At 37.2% G+C, this 20,834-nt stretch overlaps 1 protein-coding gene across 1 annotated transcript in view; it reads left to right on the plus strand.

Moving 5' to 3' along the window:
- The window catches only part of LOC108699763 (titin homolog), a 38,042-nt gene extending 17,732 nt beyond the window's left edge, over nt 1-20,310 (plus strand). Inside the window, exons 2-7 of the mRNA XM_018232306.2 lie at nt 6,446-6,504; nt 7,154-7,249; nt 9,678-9,776; nt 10,453-10,594; nt 11,265-11,443; nt 12,346-20,310. Of these exons, the coding sequence (XP_018087795.2) occupies nt 9,762-9,776; nt 10,453-10,594; nt 11,265-11,443; nt 12,346-20,310 (8,301 nt within the window). The 5' untranslated portion in view covers nt 6,446-6,504; nt 7,154-7,249; nt 9,678-9,761. The remainder of the gene's footprint in view (nt 1-6,445; nt 6,505-7,153; nt 7,250-9,677; nt 9,777-10,452; nt 10,595-11,264; nt 11,444-12,345) is intronic.
- Nucleotides 20,311-20,834: the final 524 nt, after the last annotated feature.

Genomic DNA, 20,834 nt, shown 5'->3' on the forward strand with positions numbered 1-20,834 from the left:
GTTATGGGGGAAATGCTGCATTCTGGGCAAAAAACAAGGTGAATTGTGTCTTAAATTGAAAATGACTACAGTGTTTCTATATTGGTGTACTTCAGTTGGAGGACAACAATTGATAATTGTATGTGCCATATACACTGGAAAATGAGAAGGTTATGTACTTAAACCCACATTTTCCTGGTTGGGGTTGTAAAGGAGAAAACACATTTTTTTGTGTAAAAAAAAAAAAGGTTTTTTTTCTAGCTTATTATACCCTGCAATTAAGGCAATTGAGGTTCGCACTCACCAATACCAGCAGGTGGCTCCGGTGCTGCGCCCCCAACCCGTAGCTTGGGGTGGCAATGCAGAAATAGTCTAAATGAGCATGCACTCCTGAACCAGCCAGAAAAGATAAAACTTGATTTTATTCCATATTACTAAAACCACATGTCCTGACGCGTTTCGTATCTATGCCTATGATTACGTATCAGTAGATACGAAACGCATCAGGAGATACGGTTTTAGTAATATGGAATAAAGTCAAGTTGTATCTTCCTTGGCTGGTTGAGGAGTGCATGCTCATTTCATCTATTTCTAGATGTCCTTTTTGCAACTGTAATATATAATGATCTGCACTGTTGTTTTCAGGCAATAATCCCAAAAATTCTGCATTTCGGGTATGAAATCAGAAAAAATTGTACGATTGAAATTTTTTATGATTTTATCTAGTCTTTTCCCGCACCAAAATTTTCAAGTTATTTTATTGATAGATAAAAAATAATTGTGGATGGGAGTTGGCTCGAATTTGTTTTAATAAAATAATGAGAACATATAGGGGGTTATGTAATAAAAGGCACTAAGTTTGCCCAGGAGCAGTAACCCATAGCAACCAACCAGCAGGTAGCATTTACTGGTCACCTGTCTAAAAGCAAACATCTTATTGGTTGCTATGGGTTACTGCTCCTGGGCAAACTTAGTGCCTTTTATTACATATGGGTGTTTGAGTTTTAATAAATAACCCCCTGAATGTTTGTCTGAAAAATTTGCAAGTATACATTTCAGGCTACAACCTGTTTGTCACAAGTGGAGAGAGGATGGCTTCCATGTATGCAAATGACTGGAGGCACCAAGAGATAATGCTCTGACTACATGTAGGTTACAACTTGAAATGCAGATCTTTATTGGGTAAATTAATATTTGAAAAAAGCTACATTTTTCCTAGAATCACATTACTATTAGGGACAGATTTACTAAGGGTCAACGTGAAGTTTCGAAGTAAAAAAATTCGAATTTGGAGCTATATTTTCTGTATTTCGACTAGGGAATAGTCCAAACTCGATTTGAATTTGAAAAAAATTTGAATATTGAAAATTTATTATGTACCGTCTCTTTAAAAATCTGACTTTGACCATTATTCATCTAAAACCTGCCGAATTGCTGTTTTAGCCTATGGGGGACCTCCTAGAACTTATTTGGAGTCAATTGGTGAACTTTGAAAATTCTAATTTTTTTTAATTCAAATACAATGTTACTTTGATTAGAAAATGAATGAAAACGGTCTATTCACCCACAAAAAAAACTTTGATTTTTTTGATAAATTTCAGTTGATCTTTTTTTATTCGAATTTCGAAGTTATGGGAGTGTAAAAAAACTCCCATCACTTTGGAATTTGGCCCTTGATAAATCTGCCCCTAATGTAAATCAGCCAGGAATAATGGAAATTGTGAGTGAACCACATCATAGCCAGAATGCCTCGGTACAACCACTAGCAAATCAAGGAGTGGTAAGACACAAAATGAATGCCAATACAAAGTACATCAAATTTGAATTCTCCTATATCCCATTCTGAATCCTGGATTCAGTGCATCCCTAGTATCTCTACATTTTTTATGCAGTTGCAAAACCAAGATATATTATTTGTATAAAGTGTTTTGTGTGTGCAAACGAGTGAGCTTCCATTTCTGTGGTGTGATCGAGCACTTACAGGAATTGTTTAGTGTAAAAATAAAAACTGGGTAAATAGATGGTTTGTGCAAAATAAAAAATGTTTCTAATATAGTTAGTTAGCCAAAAATGTAATGTATAAAGGCTGGAGTGACTGGATGTGTAACATAATAGCCAGAACACTACTTCCTGCTTTTCAGCTCTCTTGGTTTCCACTTATTGGTTACCAGGCAGTAACCAATCGGTGACTTGAGGGGGACCATATGGGTCATAACTGTTGCTTTTGAATCTGAGCTGAATGCTGAGGATCAATTGCAAACTCACTGAACAGTTATGTCCCATGTGCCCCCCCTTCAAGTCGCTGACTAACTCAGAGTTAGAGAGCTGAAAAGCAGGAAGTAGTGTTCTGGCTATTATGTTACACACCCAGTGACTCCAGCCTTTATACATTACATTTTTGCCTGACTAACTATATTAGAAACGTTATTTATTTTGCACAGCCTATTTATTTACCCAGTTTTTATTTTTACACTGACCTGTTCCTTTAAGGCCACTAAAATTCCAAATGTTTTTTAGGATTATGTTTTGGTTGTTAATGCCATAAAACTGAATTTGAATTTGAATTGGTATGGTTTATTAGTTATAGATTGTTGCTCCTGTATAGCTGATAAATGCTATGAATAATCTCTGAGCATATGATTTCCCCACACTGATTATGTAATGGAATGGGTTTAGCTGCAACTCAGTACAAAAGTAAGTGTCGATCAGGAACCAGTTTTCTTGGCAGCGGTGAATATATTGCCCCGAGACGCTGCAAGGAGCTCAGGTTCTCTATGGAGTTGTCATTTTGATCCTTAAAGGAGAAGGAAACCCCCTGGGCGCAAAACCCCTCCCCCCTCCCCTGTGTTGCCCCCCTCCCCCCTGGCCTACTTGTCCCCCTGGGCAAATGCCCCTAACTTGTTACTCACCCCTCTGCGCAAGTCCTGTCCACAGAGTTCACAGTCGCCATCTTCTCCCACGCGCGTCTTCTTCCTGCTTTGACTGGCGTCTTCTGGCGCATGCGCAGTAGGAACATTTACCGGTACGGATCTACTGCGTATGCGCCGAATGTCACGAAGTGAAATCGGAAAACTTTGTGACATTCGGCGCATGCGCAGTAGATCCGTACCGGTTCCCTTCTCTGCCCGACTGCGTTTTTTTGCGCTTATGCGCACGCGAGCGCAGATTCGCGCAGGCGCAGCGACTGCCGGGCCTGCCTAGGGTGCCTGCCCAGCGGCACTGCCTTTAGAACAAGGTAAACTAAATTGTAACCTAATGAAACACTTCCCAGAATGGCTGAGAGGCCCATAGAATAGATTGCCAGCAAAAGTGTCAGGGCTAATACAGTAAAACAATTAAATCCTACATTAAGTTGATATATTTAGCAGTTAAATATAAAAAATCTGAATTTCCACAACCAGATTTGTGCAACTGTTTTTATTTCCTTTTATTTACCAGATTTCCTTCGTTTGCACTAAGAAATCAGGGTCCGTGTAATGTAACACTGAAAGCTGCTTAGAGCTAATACGTATGCCAAATTTTGTGCTGCTAATTGTCTTGGAGTCTGTAGAATTTTTTCTAGGGTCTGTCATCATCTGCCTTTTGTAACCATTTCTAAAAATACATTTGGCTTGTTTATTAAGACAGAGACACGGATTAATATGAGAGCCCATAGTAGGATTTTACTTGTTTGCCCCCCTTTTTTTCAAGTATGGTATAACACACAGACCCTGTGCCAAAATGGAAAACAATTTGCTGCCAGTTATGAAAAATCAATTCTGAAATAACCCAAAATTAATCACCAAGGAAGGCAGACTACATACAAGGTGATTAAACAGAGGTTCCGATGACCAATAATAAATTGTAGATTTTATATATTGTATATGACTTTGCAACAATGTTTTTAATATGTTTTGTATTGTCACATTTTTTCAGATAAGAAAGTGGACTGTGATATTTGATTCGTGTAATTGCACACAGATTGACCACAATCTTTTGGGACTTTTTGTCTTTGTATAAATGCTGAAGGGGTTAATAAGTCACATGATGGGATTAATTGCCTGTTTTTTGTTTGGGGGTTGAATGTTTAAATTGCACTGTGTTCACTGCTTCTGTATTGCACCTGAGGAAGGGGCTGTGACCCCGAAAGCTTGTGCACTCAATAAATCTGCAAATGAACTAAGGCATTGCCTACATATTCTGGTGTGCTCTTTCCCACTTTGTACATTCGTTGTAATATTTGGCGTGGAGGCGGCCAGGGATACGGATGCACCCAGTAAGAAAGTAAGTGGTGTGCGGCAAAAGACTCTGCTGTCAATAATAAATTGTAGCAGCTGGAGGCACGCAAGCTCAGTCGTCTTGATGGACAGGAGTTGGAAGGCCCAGCTTTAAAAATAAATTCTTGTAGGTAACCTTATGCTGTACATTCAAAGCAAGGCAAATGCCGCTTCACAAGGCAGTAGTATCTTGTCTGGAGTACTAGGCTTAGGACGAGTTAAAATAAGCCACATATTGCCTACTCTGTGCTAATAACATTGTGCTGAAATTCACATGCACTATTTTCATTGTACATCACATACTTTCGTTTATCTATGCATATTGGGCATCAACGTGTTCAGTAGACCCCTGGTGTTCATATTTAGGAAATTTTATGCTGATATGTTACAAAATGTGGGGCATACAATGGGGTAAAGTGCAAGCTTTGTGGCCATTTTCCGATATTACTTAAAAAATGGTATGTTTAGCGTGGCTTTGCACTTTGGTAGTTTGCAGTAGAAAGACATGGTTACCCAGTTTGGATTCGGCTGAATGTTTACTTTCCAAAAATATATAGTTTTGGGGGGTCAATGTATTTTTTGTGTTTCTACCCCACAAAAATGCAGTAAATGTGTTGATTTTTTTAAGTAACCTCCAGGACAATGCGTATGTACTAATTTCATTTTGGGGTCTGTAAACCCCAGATACTTTGGTAATCCATTGCACAATTGGCATTAAACTGTTCAGTGGACCACATTGATATTTAGGATGTTTCTTCATGGTACCTAATACTGTATGGGAGATAAAATGGTAGAAAGTGGAAGGTGAGATGATTTTCATGTATTTGATCAAAACTGGTTTGGTTTCGGCAAAATGTGTACTTTTCAAAAATATATGGTTTCCTGGGGTAAACCTAATGTTCCAGGATTTTTTGGCTTTAGAATTTGAAGTATGCTATATTCTACTGTATTGCTTTGAAATTCGATAATTTAATTTACTACTGGGAGTTTTTGATCTATAGAAATCTCCATAAAAAAAACTATACATATCTGGTATTGGCACATTTGAGACACTTGAGGCTTTCCAAATTGGTTGGATTTTTGTGCATAAAAAAAAAAAATTCTGGTATGAATCCCTATATCATAAAAAATAGCAATTTTAAAAAAATTTTTTGTATTTAGAGCTCTAGATCTTGTTTCAGAAGTGGAAATATGAAAAAAAAACAATCTATAGTTTTCCTAAGTAAACTAACCCCCAGGAAATGCCCCTAAACTGAGAGAGCCGAAAATGTTCAAAAAAACATCTGGCACTGAGTGCAAATGAAATGCAAAGGTCTGCTGGCACTTAAAGGGTTAATACCTCCAACTGCACTGTACTATATCAATGTAATGTTTCTGTAGTCTGATGCCTATATATGAATAGATAACCCTCTGTGCAACTCCTAATTAGGCTTTTGATGATCCTTTTGTGAATTCTTGATATGGGGGGAATGCAATAAAAGTAGGTAACAGAATAATATTCGCAATGTGGAAAGTTATGCCTTTGCGTGAACAAACTATCCTTTGCTCAAATTTAATATTGCTTTTGTTAAGCCGGAACCTGTTTAACGACCACTTCCGACAATGGAAGATGGTTTGCCCCAGTGCACAGTGAATGTAATAAAAGTTCTTACCGAAAAAGTTGTTATGTTTGCTCCAAAAGATTACGACACCTTCAAGTACTTCTTAAAAGAGTGCAATTAAAATTTGCAATACAATAACAATTCAAAGGTGAACCAACCCCTTAATTATAAAAAAAAACCCTACCCCCCTACCCTACATAGACCCCCCTCCCTGCTCCCCTCATCCTAGGTGTTACCCCAGGTAAATGCCCCTACCTCTTTACGTTCCCCTTGGTGCAGATTCTGTGCAGCAGAGTTCACGGGCAAGATAACCGAAGAGAAGAAGATGGCACCCGTGAACTCATCTAAACAAGCTGCACAGAGGGATAAGTAAAGAGTTAGGGGCATTTACTGGTGGTACCCCCTAGGCTGGGGGGAGCAGGGAGTTGGGTCCATGTAGGGTAGGGGGGTAGGGGTTTTTATAATTAAGGGTTTAGTTCTCCTTTAAGGAAGTAAATTACAACATGCAATTTTTTTATTCTTATTTGTGCAAATTGTTTTTCACTTTGTGACTTTTATTACATTCCCCCATAAGAATTTTACATTTTCTCTCCATTCATTTCTCTTTAGTTTCTAATAAACCTCTGAAGGCAGAAGAGCCAGACGGAGAAGCTGAAGAAGACGACACTGTAAGTGACGATAATATCGATATTATTATGCTTCTTATCAGGAATTTTCCTAACCCCCATTAAATATATATATATACAGTATATATATATATATGTATATATATATATATATATATATATGTGTGTGTGTGTGTATATATATATATATATATATATATATATATATATATAAATATATATATATAAATATATATATATATATATATATATAAATATATATATATATATATATATATATATATATATATATAAACCATTTGCCTGACATTACACAATGTAATCATTTTAATTTTACGTTGGCTCAGGGGTGGAGTCAGTTATTTTTTTCTTCCTAATTGCTTTGAAATAAGCACAATGTTGCAGTTATATTATATAAGCTATTAATTCATTATTTTAAAAATGCTTGTTGTGATGTAATATTATAGTGTGTAAATCATGAATTTTTAATTGCCCATTAAAAGTTAACTAAAAGGAGTCATGTGATGTCATTAGGGTTTAAAATGCTATGTGAATTGTATGCTTAAGAAAGTGTTCTAGTGACCAGAAGCTTTGCAATATCATATTTCATGTTTTAGTTTTATGTTTTACACAATAACAATTAAAGGTGTTACTGTATATCATCTTATGTTGGCATTTCTCTTTATTGCAGACCATTGATGTGGACCTAGAAAACGTTAGGCCGAGACCACAAGGCTCCTCTCCAGTTTATGAATATGCAATAAATGAATTCTATATTAATACTGAGGTAAATTATGATTTTTACTAATAAGATGATTCAAGGGTCGACTTTCGAATTTGAAAAACTTAGAAATTCGAATTTAAAAAGACCAACCGAAATTAAGTCAAAGTTTTTCTTTGGCCGAGTAGGTCCATTTTCGATCGAATAGGTCCATATTCGGCCGAATTCAAATCGTACGAAACAAAGTAATAGTGAATTTGATCAAATTTGAAGCAAAGTTTTCCCCCCAAAAGTCCACTAATTGACTCCAAATAGGTTCTAGGAGGTCCCCCATAGGCTAGAACAGCAATTCAGCAGGTTTTAGATGGCGAATGGTCGAAGTCTAATTTTTAAAGAGATAGTACATGATAAATTTCGATATTCGAATTTTCGATTTTTTTTTTGTTACCTGATTGACTGCTATAAATGGCACAAACCTTGCAAATTTTATTACATTAGCCATATGGAGTCACAGTGCTTCCAGGCACAAGGAACTAGGGAGGCCTGTACTTACAGTCATATGAAAAAGTTGGGGAACCCCTCTGAATTCTTTGGAGTTTTGTTTATTATTGGCCGAGCTTTCAAAATAGCAACTTCCTGTTAATATATAACATGCCTTATGGAAACAGTAGTATTTCAGCAGTGACATAAAGTTTATTGGATTTACACAAAATATGCAATATGCATCATAACAAAATTAGTACAAGGTGCAGAAGGGCACCCCAACTGAGATATTACATCAATACTTAGTTGACCCTCCTTTTGCAAATGTAACAGCCTCTAGACCCCTCCTATAGCCTTTGATGAGTGTCTGGATTCTGGATGGTGGTATTTTTGACCATTCGTCCATACAAAATCTTTCCAGTTCAGTTAAATTTGATGGCTGCAGAGCATGGACAGCCTGCTTCAAATCATCCCATAGATTTTCCATGATATTCAAGTCAGGGGACTGTGACGGCCTTTCCAAAATATTGTACTTCTCCCTCTGCATAAATGCCTTTGTAGATTTCAAAGTGTGTTTAGGGTCATTGTCTTGTTGGAATATTCAACCCCTGCGTAACTTCAACTTTTTGACTGATGCTTGAACATTATCCTGAAGAATTTTTTTGATATTGGGTTGAATTCATCTGACCCTCGACTTTAACAAGAGCCCCAGTTCCTGAACTAACCACACAGCCCCACAGCATGATGGAACCTACACCAAATTTGACAGTAGGTAGCAGGTGTTTTTCTTAGAATGCGGTGTTCTTCTTCCGCCATGCAAAGCACTTTTTGTTTGACAAAATGACTCAATTTTTGTCTGGTCCAAAATGACTGTGGCTTGTCTAAATGAGCTTTTGCATACAACAAGCGACTCTGTTTGTGGCATGAGTGCAGAAAGGGCTTCTTTCTCATCTGCCATACAGATGTTTTTTGTGCAAATTGCGCTGAATTGTAGAACAATGTACAGATACAATATCTGTAGGTTCTTGCAGGTCTTTGGAGGGGATCTTTGGGTTGTCTGTAACAATTCTCACAATCCTTCGCATATGCCGCTCCTGCATTTTTCTTGGCCTGCCAGACCTGGGGTTTACAGCAACTGTGCCTGTGGCCTTCCATTTCCTGATTACATTCCTTACAGTTGAAACTGACAGTTTAAACCTCTGAGATAACTTTTTGTAGCCTCCCCCTAACGTAAACCATGATACTGAACAATATTTCTTTTCTTTTGAGAGGATCCCATGCTGTCACTCTTCAGAGGAGAGTCAGAAGCTCAACTTGCAATTGACCTTAAAAACCTTTTCTCATGATTGGACATACCTGCCTATGAAGTTCAAGGCTCAACAAGCTCCAACCAATTTGTTGTTGCCAGTAATCAGTATTGAGCATTTACCTGCATTCAAATTAGCAAAATTACAAGGGTGCCCACATTTTTGCACAGACAGTTTTTCACATTTGATTTAATTTCATACAACTGCATATTGCTTCACTAAAAATATTTGTTCAGAAAACACCCAGTACTCAGATGTTCCTGGGAAATGAAAGACATACCACTGTTCTCTTTTTTGTTGAAAGTGGAATAAATTATTATGCAGGCTGATGAGGTTTCCCAAGCCTTTTCATATGACTGTAACACATTCCCTGTACTTCTTTCCTTGTATGCACCAGAAGTGCAATAATTAAGCAGAAGCAACTCCAAATGCATTGTGTACAAAAACCATATTTGTGCAGAAAATACAGGCAGGTTAACTGGCTTCTGATAACTCTGACCCTAATGTATGTGTCAATGTGATAGAGGACTTTGATTGTAAACTCCGGTGAAGCATAAATGAAGTATAATTTTTGAAAAGTGCTGTGAAATATGATAGTGTTATATAGAATAAAGAATAAAGAATAAAAATAATAATTGAATACTATAATCTGACGTACAATGTAAATTAAGCTTGTTACAATCTGAATTATTGCCTCAATATAGGACAGTTCAATATATACCACCTCGGAGTTTTCAAGCAGAATAAGGAAAACATCATTTATACGTACCTCCCATCCATTCTCAAAAATGAGTGATTCAGAGGTGAGCTCTGTTCTGTTGTATTAATGTTATTCTGTTTCTAGGAATAAGAGATAAATACTTTTATGAAGGGAATAATATCACTGTGGTGTCCCACATCTTACCATATGCTACATTAAAGGGTTGTTGATAGCCTGTCCTCACAATATGACTTTTCTTCCTCGCAGAGTAATGATGGGGCAAAAAACTACTGGCTACCAGTACTATTGTATCCCTGTATTTGAGGCATTGTTGTGCTTCCCAAAACAAGGTCATCATTACGCATAACAATTGTTGAAGCCCATGGTGCAATTCCCTTCTGAACGCTAACAATTAATGACACCCATATATTATAAGTAATCTCTTATCTTATTCTTGGATAAGAATCCAAGAACCCAAACAGTCCAGCATCCCCATATTTTATAAGTAGTGTCGTATCTTATTCTTGTATTTTTCTTTACTGAAACTTCAAATGTGTTTTAACAGAAATAAAAATATAATTTAATTTGGCTGATTGTGTAGATTACATTAATGTCACTGATTTGATGCACATTTGTATCAAATTTTAGCTTTAAGTAGGGTTTGGATTTGGTTTGGTCAGCCTCTTAGATTCTGCCAAATATGAATCAGGTTGAAAATGGCTCAGATTCGTCCCAACTCTATGCTTCTTTGTCTAACTGCAGAAAATGTATTTTTACAGGAATCAATGGAAGTAACCTTAAGCACTGAAGCTGAAAGAGGTGCCAGTGGATTTACTATAACTGGTGGACGAGAGCAAGGAATAATTGTATCCCAAGTACTAAAGGAATCTCCACATTCAGATATATTCTGCATTAAAGAAGGTATGGCTTTTTGGTATAAGCCAAAAACAAACAAGTAGAAATGGTAACCAATGCAAAGATGTTACCTTGGAATTCAGACATTCTTAGATTACATTAGTTTCCTCCCTGAGAAAATAGCAAATGTGTATGCTGCCTTGTACACTACTGATGTACAAAAGTACAAACTACATGGTAATTTGGCTGCTTCCAATTTATAATCACATCACTATTGTTGGTAAAAAACATGGTATGATTATACTTTGCACACTACACAATGCACACAAAAAACAGTTGTAAACGAACCCTTATAACTTTTCCTGTTTTACAAGAAGTTTTAAGTGGGTTCCCCAAATCTGATGGCCTAAAATGGTCTAAAATGGTGAACTGCTGTATTGCTAAAGATGTTGAGATGTTGGAAAGGTTATGAACATTGCTTCCCATTCAGTTAAAAATAGCACCCATAATGTCAAACATCATGAAGGAGTCATGAGTATTAGAAAATTATATACAAATACTTATTGAATTGATTAAATTAAATATATTAATTACATCTACTTAATTAGTCTATATTTTAAGTTTCATGTAAATAAATATCCTTTTCTGACCGGGTTATGTTTTATAAAAGTATATTAACTTCTTGTTTCATTGTAGGTGTTAACAAATAATTCTACTTCACATCACTCTTTTGTAGGAGACCAACTTTTAAGTGCAACAATATATTTTGATGATATCACCTATGAGGATGCACTTAAGATTTTACAGCAGTCTGAACCATACAAAGTACAATTTAACTTGAAACGCAAGCTTGAAAAAGAAGACAGAGAGAAAATGCATTCTGTCATACAAAACAAGCCAGAGAAACAGAAACAGGTAGAGTCTCCTTATAGAGATAAGCCAGTACAATACGTAAGCCATAGCAGTAACACATATGTAGATGGCTGTAATGATACAATTTATTATTTACCTAATAATAGCCATGTATAATATACAACCAGGTACATAAAAATTGGTTTGTTCTGGTGCCTGATATCCGTTCTTTCTCTGTATGCTAAGGGGCCCATTAAGTAAATTCAAAAACTTCGAATTTCGAAGTAATTTTTTGGGTACTTCGACCATCGAATAGGCCAAATTCAGCTTCGACTTCAATTCAAATTGAAAAACTTTGAATATTCGACCATTCGGAAATCGAAGTACTGTCTCTTTAAAAAACATCACCTTCGACACTTCGCCACCTTAAACCTGCCAAATTGCTATGTTAGCCTATGGGGACCTCCTAGAACCTATAGCCAACATTTGGCTACGTTTTTAGAAGTCGATTTTTTTTTAAATCGTTCGATCGATTGATTAAATCGATCGAATTGTTTATATCAAAGGATTTAATTGATCAATCGAATGATTTTACTTTGATCGAATATTCCCATATTCAATCAAAAAAAACTTTGCCTTCGACTTTGAATATCAAACTACTACAATTCGATGGTCGAATTTTGAAGTTTTTTCACTTCGAAATTCGACCCTTAGTAAATGTGCCCCTTAATGTTCTAATCTAGAAAAATTCATTGTTCTTTTTTAAGCCATTTTATAAAACAGAGTAGTTAGCACAGGCACATAGCATGACCACATTTAATGGGGATATATATATATATATATATATATATATATATTTCCACATATTATATACATACAGATGTATCTTATGTTTAGGACTGCTTTTTATTTGGTTCTAAAATCTCTGTACTATACTGAAGATTTCAAATTTTTTGTCATTGCAGGATAACGGTGATCAAGTTTATAGTTTTAAAACTACAGAGGGTGATAAAACAGTTCGAAAGAGAGAGCATAAAAAGAAGCGTTCAAAAAAAGACAGACTTTCTTGGCCAAAATTTCAGTCAATTACAACTACTGGGTTTCTTGGGCATAGAAGTTCTAGAAGCACATCAGAAACCAATGATGAAGAAACCCAAGATACCTCAAGAGTAAGTGAACTTCACTCTGAGCAAGAAGATATTTCTATAAAACAGTATGAAAGAGAGTTCCCTGGAATGGAACTTCAATGCAGAAAGACAGCAAGTGGGGAACAAATATTGGAACTGGAAACAAAAAAGCAGGCTGATCCACAGCGAAGACTAAAAGAAAAAAGGAGTTTAGACAGTAGTATCAGTGTAAAAATAGATCACCATTCGGTTCCTAAAACTCAGCTTAGAAAAGGTGAATCATTACATTCTTACATTTCTACTGATAAATCAAAAGACAAAAAAGAAAATATACAGAATGTTATCTGGAGAGAGACCCTCCCTGAAGTTATTATAGTAAAAGAAAAAACCTTGCCATCTCCATGCAAAGTATCACCAATACAAAAAAGGGATCAAACAACAATATTGCAAAGTTCTGCAGAAGAAAGAATTAATGAGTTGTCACAACAAACTGATTTAGGTCAACAGGTCTGTGATGTTCTTACACATCCAAAAGATGAAACAATGATGTCAAAACAAAGAAAGAAAAAGTCAAAGAAGACAATATTAGGAAGCACCCGTGCTCAAGTTGATGATACTTGTGAAGCTCACTCATCTAGTTCTCATCTGAATATAGAATTTCATCCTTTCTCAGGTAATAATACAGAAGAAAACAATATTCCTGAAGATGAAAAAGTAAGTACAAGTTGCGTAGCTTTCAAAAGACTTGTAAATGATGATGCAATGAATGAATTTCAAACTGAGCCATCAAAACATTATGCGTCAGCTAAAATAAATAACACATGTGAATTTGCAGAATTACAACACAAAAATGTAGCTGAAAAGGTAGAATCCAGTCTTAGTGGTACAGAGCCAACTTCAGACAAAGGGCTTCCAGGCAGACAACATGTTTTATCAGGGTGGAAGCTACAAATGCCAATAATAAAAATGCCTAAGCTACCAAAACTGCAAAGAAAGTCTTTTAGATCTGAAAATGTTGAACATTCCAATATAAATACTACTAATATACGATCAGAGGGTAAAGACTCTGTAATAATTGCTGATGTCCCAATATTATCAACATTGTTAACAGACACTGCAAGCAGCAGAACTAAGAATATTGAAAGTAACAAAATTCCAGTGGTGTCATACATTCCCAAGAATAAAGAACCAGTTGCTACAGGGGATATTATTCATCAAAAAACTATACTGAAACAGAAATGTGTACAACCTCATTTAGACAAAAATCAATCAGATCTCAATATCCATTTCTTAGACACAGAGAAAGAAAACTATACATTACTTGAGGGTGAAAGGGTGGATAAAGAAAATATACATGTGCTTTATAATCCTGTACAATTACCTCTACAAGATGAGGGTTCTGACAAGTTAGTCACTAAAAAAATAAAGTTAAATACAGATATGATGTCAGAGATTCCAGTACCAGAGCTGGATATGCCAGTTACTGATATTCTTTCACCAGGACAGACCTTACCTGAGGAAGCTTTTATAGAAGATAATGCAAATGATTCAAATATACGTTTAAAATATGAATTCATGTGTGAACCTAATGATAATGAAAGCAGGGAGGCATTGTTAAAAAAGCCCACATTAAAAATGTCTTCTTTTGATACAATCACACAAAAAGTAAAAGACAGTAGTGAGAAAGACTATAAAACTATTATAGATCTAAATAAAGATGGCAAAAAGGGTATTGTAAAAGTTAAGTTACCAAAAGTTGAGCTATCACTTCCACAATTCAGGGGACCTAAAGGTCATTACAAGGTTCATACAAATACAGACAGTCAAAGCAGTGACAATATTAATGATGTTTACAACAAGTGGACATTTTCAGAAGAGCTTAAGCATGATAGCCAGTTAAGTTCATATTCAAAGCATGAAATCAAAATTGAAAAAGATGGAGTTTTTGATAATGTTCCCACTGAGGCAGATATCAATATATCATTTATTAAAAAAAATACACTTGAAGTTAGTGAAAATAAAGTGAATGAAACATCAGAAGAAATTGATGCAAATGATACAGTAGATTTTGCAAAAGACATAAACATTATTTTCCCTCACATGCAAATTGCTAAATATTGTGAATGTATTTCTGACAATAATGAAAAAGAAACAGAACAAAAAAGCAGAACAGATTTTAAACTTAAAAAAGATATTAGCACAAATGTGAGTGAAGAAAAGAAAATAATACATGAATTAAAAAAACAAGATGGAGAAAAAGGAGAACAAGAAAATACCATAACTGTAACAAGCTCAATAACGGGGGGTTTTAGTCAAGAACTTGATTTAGATAATAACGATATCAGTAAACCTCAAAAACTAAAATACACACCCACAACAAACACTTTACAAGGCACAAATGCAAACATAGACATCAACAGTGACACATCTGAATATGGCACTGTTTACAGTGGCATTCACACAACAATTTCAGATGAAAAGAAAGTAAGTGAAGAAAGGAAGCCATTAAAAGTCCACTCATCTGAAATGAATTCAGAGGTAGAAGTTTTACACAGCAAGCTAGAGGAGAGAAAAGGTGTAAAAATTACAGAAATTCCAAAAACTATTATATCTACAGAAAGACAAGTAAAAGAAAAAACTTCACTAACTCAACAATTTCTGTCTTCAAACATGAAAAGAGATTTTAAAGTTGCAGATATCAGTTGTTCCCTCTCACCTACTATAGAGGAATTAAAATCTAAAAATGAAGCTGAAACTGTAGAGAATAAGATTGTTAAAAAAGATGTTTTCATGAAGGTATCTGTAGAAAGAATGGATATTGCAAAAAAATATGAAGACATGCCAATTATACAACCCAAAACAAAAATTCTAGAGACAGTTAAAGAAACATCAATTCACGAAATACAGCCTCCAACATCATCAAAGCCAGATATTAGCCACTCTGAGCAAGTAGGGGAATCAGTTAAAGAGTTTTTAAGCCTCTCAGTTGAGTCTGAACCAATAACAGTTTCCAAAGAAGAGGTGACAGTAGAGCTTAAGCAAGAGGAAGAAAGGCCTAAACCCGACACTGACTCCATTCAGTCACTTGAAATACAGAAAGACGTCAAAGAATCTGAAGTTGTGCAGAAAGAGTTAAGCATTCATGTGAAACCCTCTGTCGTAGAACACTGGGAGGTGCAGGGTAAAGGGAAAAGACACAGGAAAAAGGTTACAAAAGTGGAAAAAACTATCATAACTACCGAAAACCAAGAGACAGGTGTTACTTCTCCCTTGGAAGGATACACCTCAGAAACAAAAACTGAATTTGAGATTGAAGACATTGATGATACTTTGTCTCCAACCGAACAAGAACTAAAACCTCAAGAAGAGATGGTAGAGACTGCAACTATAACAACTGAGACAACTGAGACAAAACTTTTCTTGACAATGTCTGAAGACAGAGTTGATACAGCTGTAACAGCTCAAGAGACTCTAATTACAGAACCCACAATACAAATTCTGCAATCAGTAACAGAATTGACAATTTGCGAAACACAGCTTCCAACATCCACAGTCTTAACACTTTCTACAACGGAGCAAACTGATCTGGCAGGTGGCACAGAGGAAATCCCACAGCACAAAGAAGACATCAAGGTTGACTCTGAAGAAAAACGGAGAGAAACATCTCAAGACACTCAAGCTACAGAACCCAAAGCAGAAATTCTAGAGGTGTCTGAAGAAAGAGTGGATACGGCCAGAACAACTCAAGAGACTGAAATTACAGAACCCAAAACACAAATTCTAGAGACAGTTATAGAAGTATCAGTTCCCGAAACACAGCTTCCGACGTTATCAACGCTCCATTTTGTTCAGTCTGATCAAAAGGCTATTCCAGATAGCTCAATTGCTATGCCACAGCCGAAAGGAGACATTCAGCTTGAGTTAGAAGAAACAGAGGCAGAAACTACAAGTGAATTCATAAGCACTGAAGAAAAAGATACCAGTTCTTGGGGATGGGGCATACAGCTCCCCGCATTCAAAATGCCACTGTTTGGCAAATCTGACAAACCAGCTGATCTAACAGAAACTGAAGATGCTTCAAAACCCAAAGAAGAAGTAAAACACGAGGCTGAAATAACAGAGCGGGAGACAGTTATAGAGTCTTTAAGCCTCTCAGTTGAGTCTGAGCCAACAACAGTTTTGAAAGAAGAGGTGACAGTAGAGCTTCAGCAAGAGGAAGAAAGGCCTAAACCCGACACTGACTCCATTCAGTCACTTGAAATACAGAAAGACATCAAAGAATCTGAAGTAGTGCAGAAAGAGTTAAGCATTCAAGTGGAACCCTCTGTGGAAGAACACTGGGAGGTGCAGGGTAAAGGGAAAAGACACAGGAAAAAGGTTACAAAAGTGGAAAAAACTGTCATAGCTACTGAATACCAAGAGACAGGTCTTACTTCTCCCCTGGAAGGATACACCTCAGAAACAAAAACTGAATTTGAGATTGAAGACATTGATGATACTTTGTCTCCAACCGAAGAAGAACTAAAAACTCAAGAAGAGATGGCAGAGACTGCAACTATAACAACTGAGACAACTGAGACAAAACTTTTCTTGACAATGTCTGAAGACAGAGTTGATACAGCTGTAACAGCTCAAGAGATTCTAATTACAGAACCCACAATACAAATTCTGCAAACAGTAACAGAATTGACAATTTGCGAAACACAGCTTCCAACATCCACAGTCTTAACACTTTCTACAACGGAGCAAACTGGTCTGGCAGGTGGCACAGAGGAAATCCCACAGCACAAAGAAGACAGCAAGGTTGACTCTGAAGAAAAAGAGAGAGAAACAACTCAAGACACTCAAGTTACAGAACCCAAAGCAGAAATTCTAGAGGTGTCTGAAGAAAGAGTGGATACAGCTAGAACAACTCAAGAGACTGAAATTACAGAACCCAAAACACAAATTCTAGAGACAGTTATGGAAGTATCAGTTCCCGAAACACAGCTTCCGACGTTATCAACGCTCCATTTTGTTCAGTCTGATCAAAAGGCTATTCCAGATAGCTCGGTTGCTATGCCACAGCCGAAAGGAGACATTCAGCTTGAGTTAGAAGAAACAGAGGCAGAAACTACAAGTGAATTCATTATCACTGAAGAAAAAGATACCAGTTCTTGGGGATGGGGCATACAGCTCCCCGCATTCAAAATGCCACTGTTTGGCAAATCTGACAAACCAGCTGATCTAACAGAAACTGAAGATGCTTCAAAACCCAAAGAAGAAGTAAAACACGAGGCTGAAATAACAGAGCGGGAGACAGTTATAGAGTCTTTAAGCCTCTCAGTTGAGTCTGAGCCAACAACAGTTTTGAAAGAAGAGGTGACAGTAGAGCTTCAGCAAGAGGAAGAAAGGCCTAAACCCGACACTGACTCCATTCAGTCACTTGAAATACAGAAAGACATCAAAGAATCTGAAGTAGTGCAGAAAGAGTTAAGCATTCAAGTGGAACCCTCTGTGGAAGAACACTGGGAGGTGCAGGGTAAAGGGAAAAGACACAGGAAAAAGGTTACAAAAGTGGAAAAAACTGTCATAGCTACTGAATACCAAGAGACAGGTCTTACTTCTCCCCTGGAAGGATACACCTCAGAAACAAAAACTGAATTTGAGATTGAAGACATTGATGATACTTTGTCTCCAACCGAAGAAGAACTAAAAACTCAAGAAGAGATGGCAGAGACTGCAACTATAACAACTGAGACAACTGAGACAAAACTTTTCTTGACAATGTCTGAAGACAGAGTTGATACAGCTGTAACAGCTCAAGAGATTCTAATTACAGAACCCACAATACAAATTCTGCAAACAGTTACAGAATTGACAATTTGCGAAACACAGCTTCCAACATCCACAGTCTTAACACTTTCTACAACGGAGCAAACTGATCTGGCAGGTGGCACAGAGGAAATCCCACAGCACAAAGAAGACAGCAAGGTTGACTCTGAAGAAAAAGAGAGAGAAACAATTCAAGACACTCAAGCTACAGAACCCAAAGCAGAAATTCTAGAGGTGTCTGAAGAAAGAGTGGATACGCCTAGAACAACTCAAGAGACTGAAATTACAGAACCCAAAACACAAATTCTAGAGACAGTTAAAGAAGTATCAGTTCCCGAAACACAGCTTCCGACGTTATCAACGCTCCATTTTGTTCAGTCTGATCAAAAGGCTATTCCAGATAGCTCGGTTGCTATGCCACAGCCGAAAGGAGACATTCAGTTTGAGTTAGAAGAAACAGAGGCAAAGACTACAAGTGAATGCATTAGCACTGAAGAAAAAGAAACCAGTTCTTGGGGATGGGGCATACAGCTCCCCGCATTCAAAATACCACTGTTTGGCAAATCTGACAAACCAGCTGATCTAACGGAAACTGAAGATGCTTCAAAACCCAAAGAAGAAGTAAAACACGAGGCTGAAATAACAGAGCGGGAGACAGTTATAGAGTCTTTAAGCCTCTCAGTTGAGTCTGAGCCAACAACAGTTTCGAAAGAAGAGGTCACAGTAGAGCTTCAGCAAGAGGAAGAAAGGCCTAAACCCGACACTGACTCCATTCAGTCACTTGAAATACAGAAAGACATCAAAGAATCTGAAGTAGTGCAGAAAGAGTTAAGCATTCAAGTGGAACCCTCTGTGGAAGAACACTGGGAGGTGCAGGGTAAAGGGAAAAGACGCAGGAAAAAGGTTACAAAAGTGGAAAAAACTGTCATAGCTACTGAATACCAAGAGACAGGTGTTACTTCTCCCCTGGAAGGATACACCTCAGAAACAAAAACTGAATTTGAGATTGAAGACATTGATGAAACTTTGTCTCCAACCGAAGAAGAACTAAAAACTCAAGAAGAGATGGAAGAGACTGCAACTATAACAACTGAGACAACTGAGACAAAACTTTTCTTGACAATGTCTGAAGACAGAGTTGATACAGCTGTATCAACTCAAGAGACTCTAATTACAGAACCCACAATACAAATTCTGCAATCAGTTACAGAATTGACAATTTGCAAAATACAGCTTCCAACATCCACAGTCTTAACACTTTCTACAACGGAGCAAACCGATATGGCAGGTGGCACAGAGGAAATCCCACAGCACAAAGAAGACAGCAAGGTTGACTCTGAAGAAAAAGAGAGAGAAACAACTCAAGACACTCAAGCTACAGAACCCAAAGCAGAAATTCTAGAGGTGTCTGAAGAAAGAGTGGATACGGCTAGAGCAACTCAAGAGACTGAAATTACAGAACCCAAAACACAAATTCTAGAGACAGTTATAGAAGTATCAGTTCCCGAAACACAGCTTCCGATGTTATCAACGCTCCATTTTGTTCAGTCTGATCAAAAGGCTATTCCAGATAGCTCGGTTGCTATGCCACAGCCGAAAGGAGACATTCAGTTTGAGTTAGAAGAAACAGAGGCAAAGACTACAAGTGAATGCATTAGCACTGAAGAAAAAGAAACCAGTACTTGGGGATGGGGCATACAGCTCCCCGCATTCAAAATACCACTGTTTGGCAAATCTGACAAACCAGCTGATCTAACGGAAACTGAAGATGCTTCAAAACCCAAAGAAGAAGTAAAACACGAGGCTGAAATAACAGAGCGGGAGACAGTTATAGAGTCTTTAAGCCTCTCAGTTGAGTCTGAGCCAACAACAGTTTCGAAAGAAGAGGTCACAGTAGAGCTTGAGCAAGAGGAAGAAAGGCCTAAACCCGACACTGACTCCATTCAGTCACTTGAAATACAGAAAAGACATCAAAAGAATCTGAAGTAGTGCAGAAAGAGTTAAGCATTCAAGTGGAACCCTCTGTGGAAGAACACCGGGAGGTGCAGGGTAAAGGGAAAAGACGCAGGAAAAAGGTTACAAAAGTGGAAAAAACTGTCATAGCTACTGAATACCAAGAGACAGGTCTTACTTCTCCCCTGGAAGGATACACCTCAGAAACAAAAACTGAATTTGAGATTGAAGACATTGATGATACTTTGTCTCCAACCGAAGAAGAACTAAAAACTCAAGAAGAGATGGCAGAGACTGCAACTATAACAACTGAGACAACTGAGACAAAACTTTCTTGACAATGTCTGAAGACAGAGTTGATACAGCTGTAACAGCTCAAGAGACTCTAATTACAGAACCCACAATGCAAATTCTGCAATCAGTTACAGAATTGACAATTTGCGAAACACAGCTTCCAACATCCACAGTCTTAACACTTTCTACAACGGAGCAAACTGATCTGGCAGGTGGCACAGAGGAAATCCCACAGCACAAAGAAGACAGCAAGGTTGACTCTGAAG

Source organism: Xenopus laevis, chromosome 8S (genome assembly GCF_017654675.1).
Source record: "Xenopus laevis strain J_2021 chromosome 8S, Xenopus_laevis_v10.1, whole genome shotgun sequence".
NCBI classification, from domain to species: Eukaryota; Metazoa; Chordata; class Amphibia; order Anura; family Pipidae; genus Xenopus; species Xenopus laevis.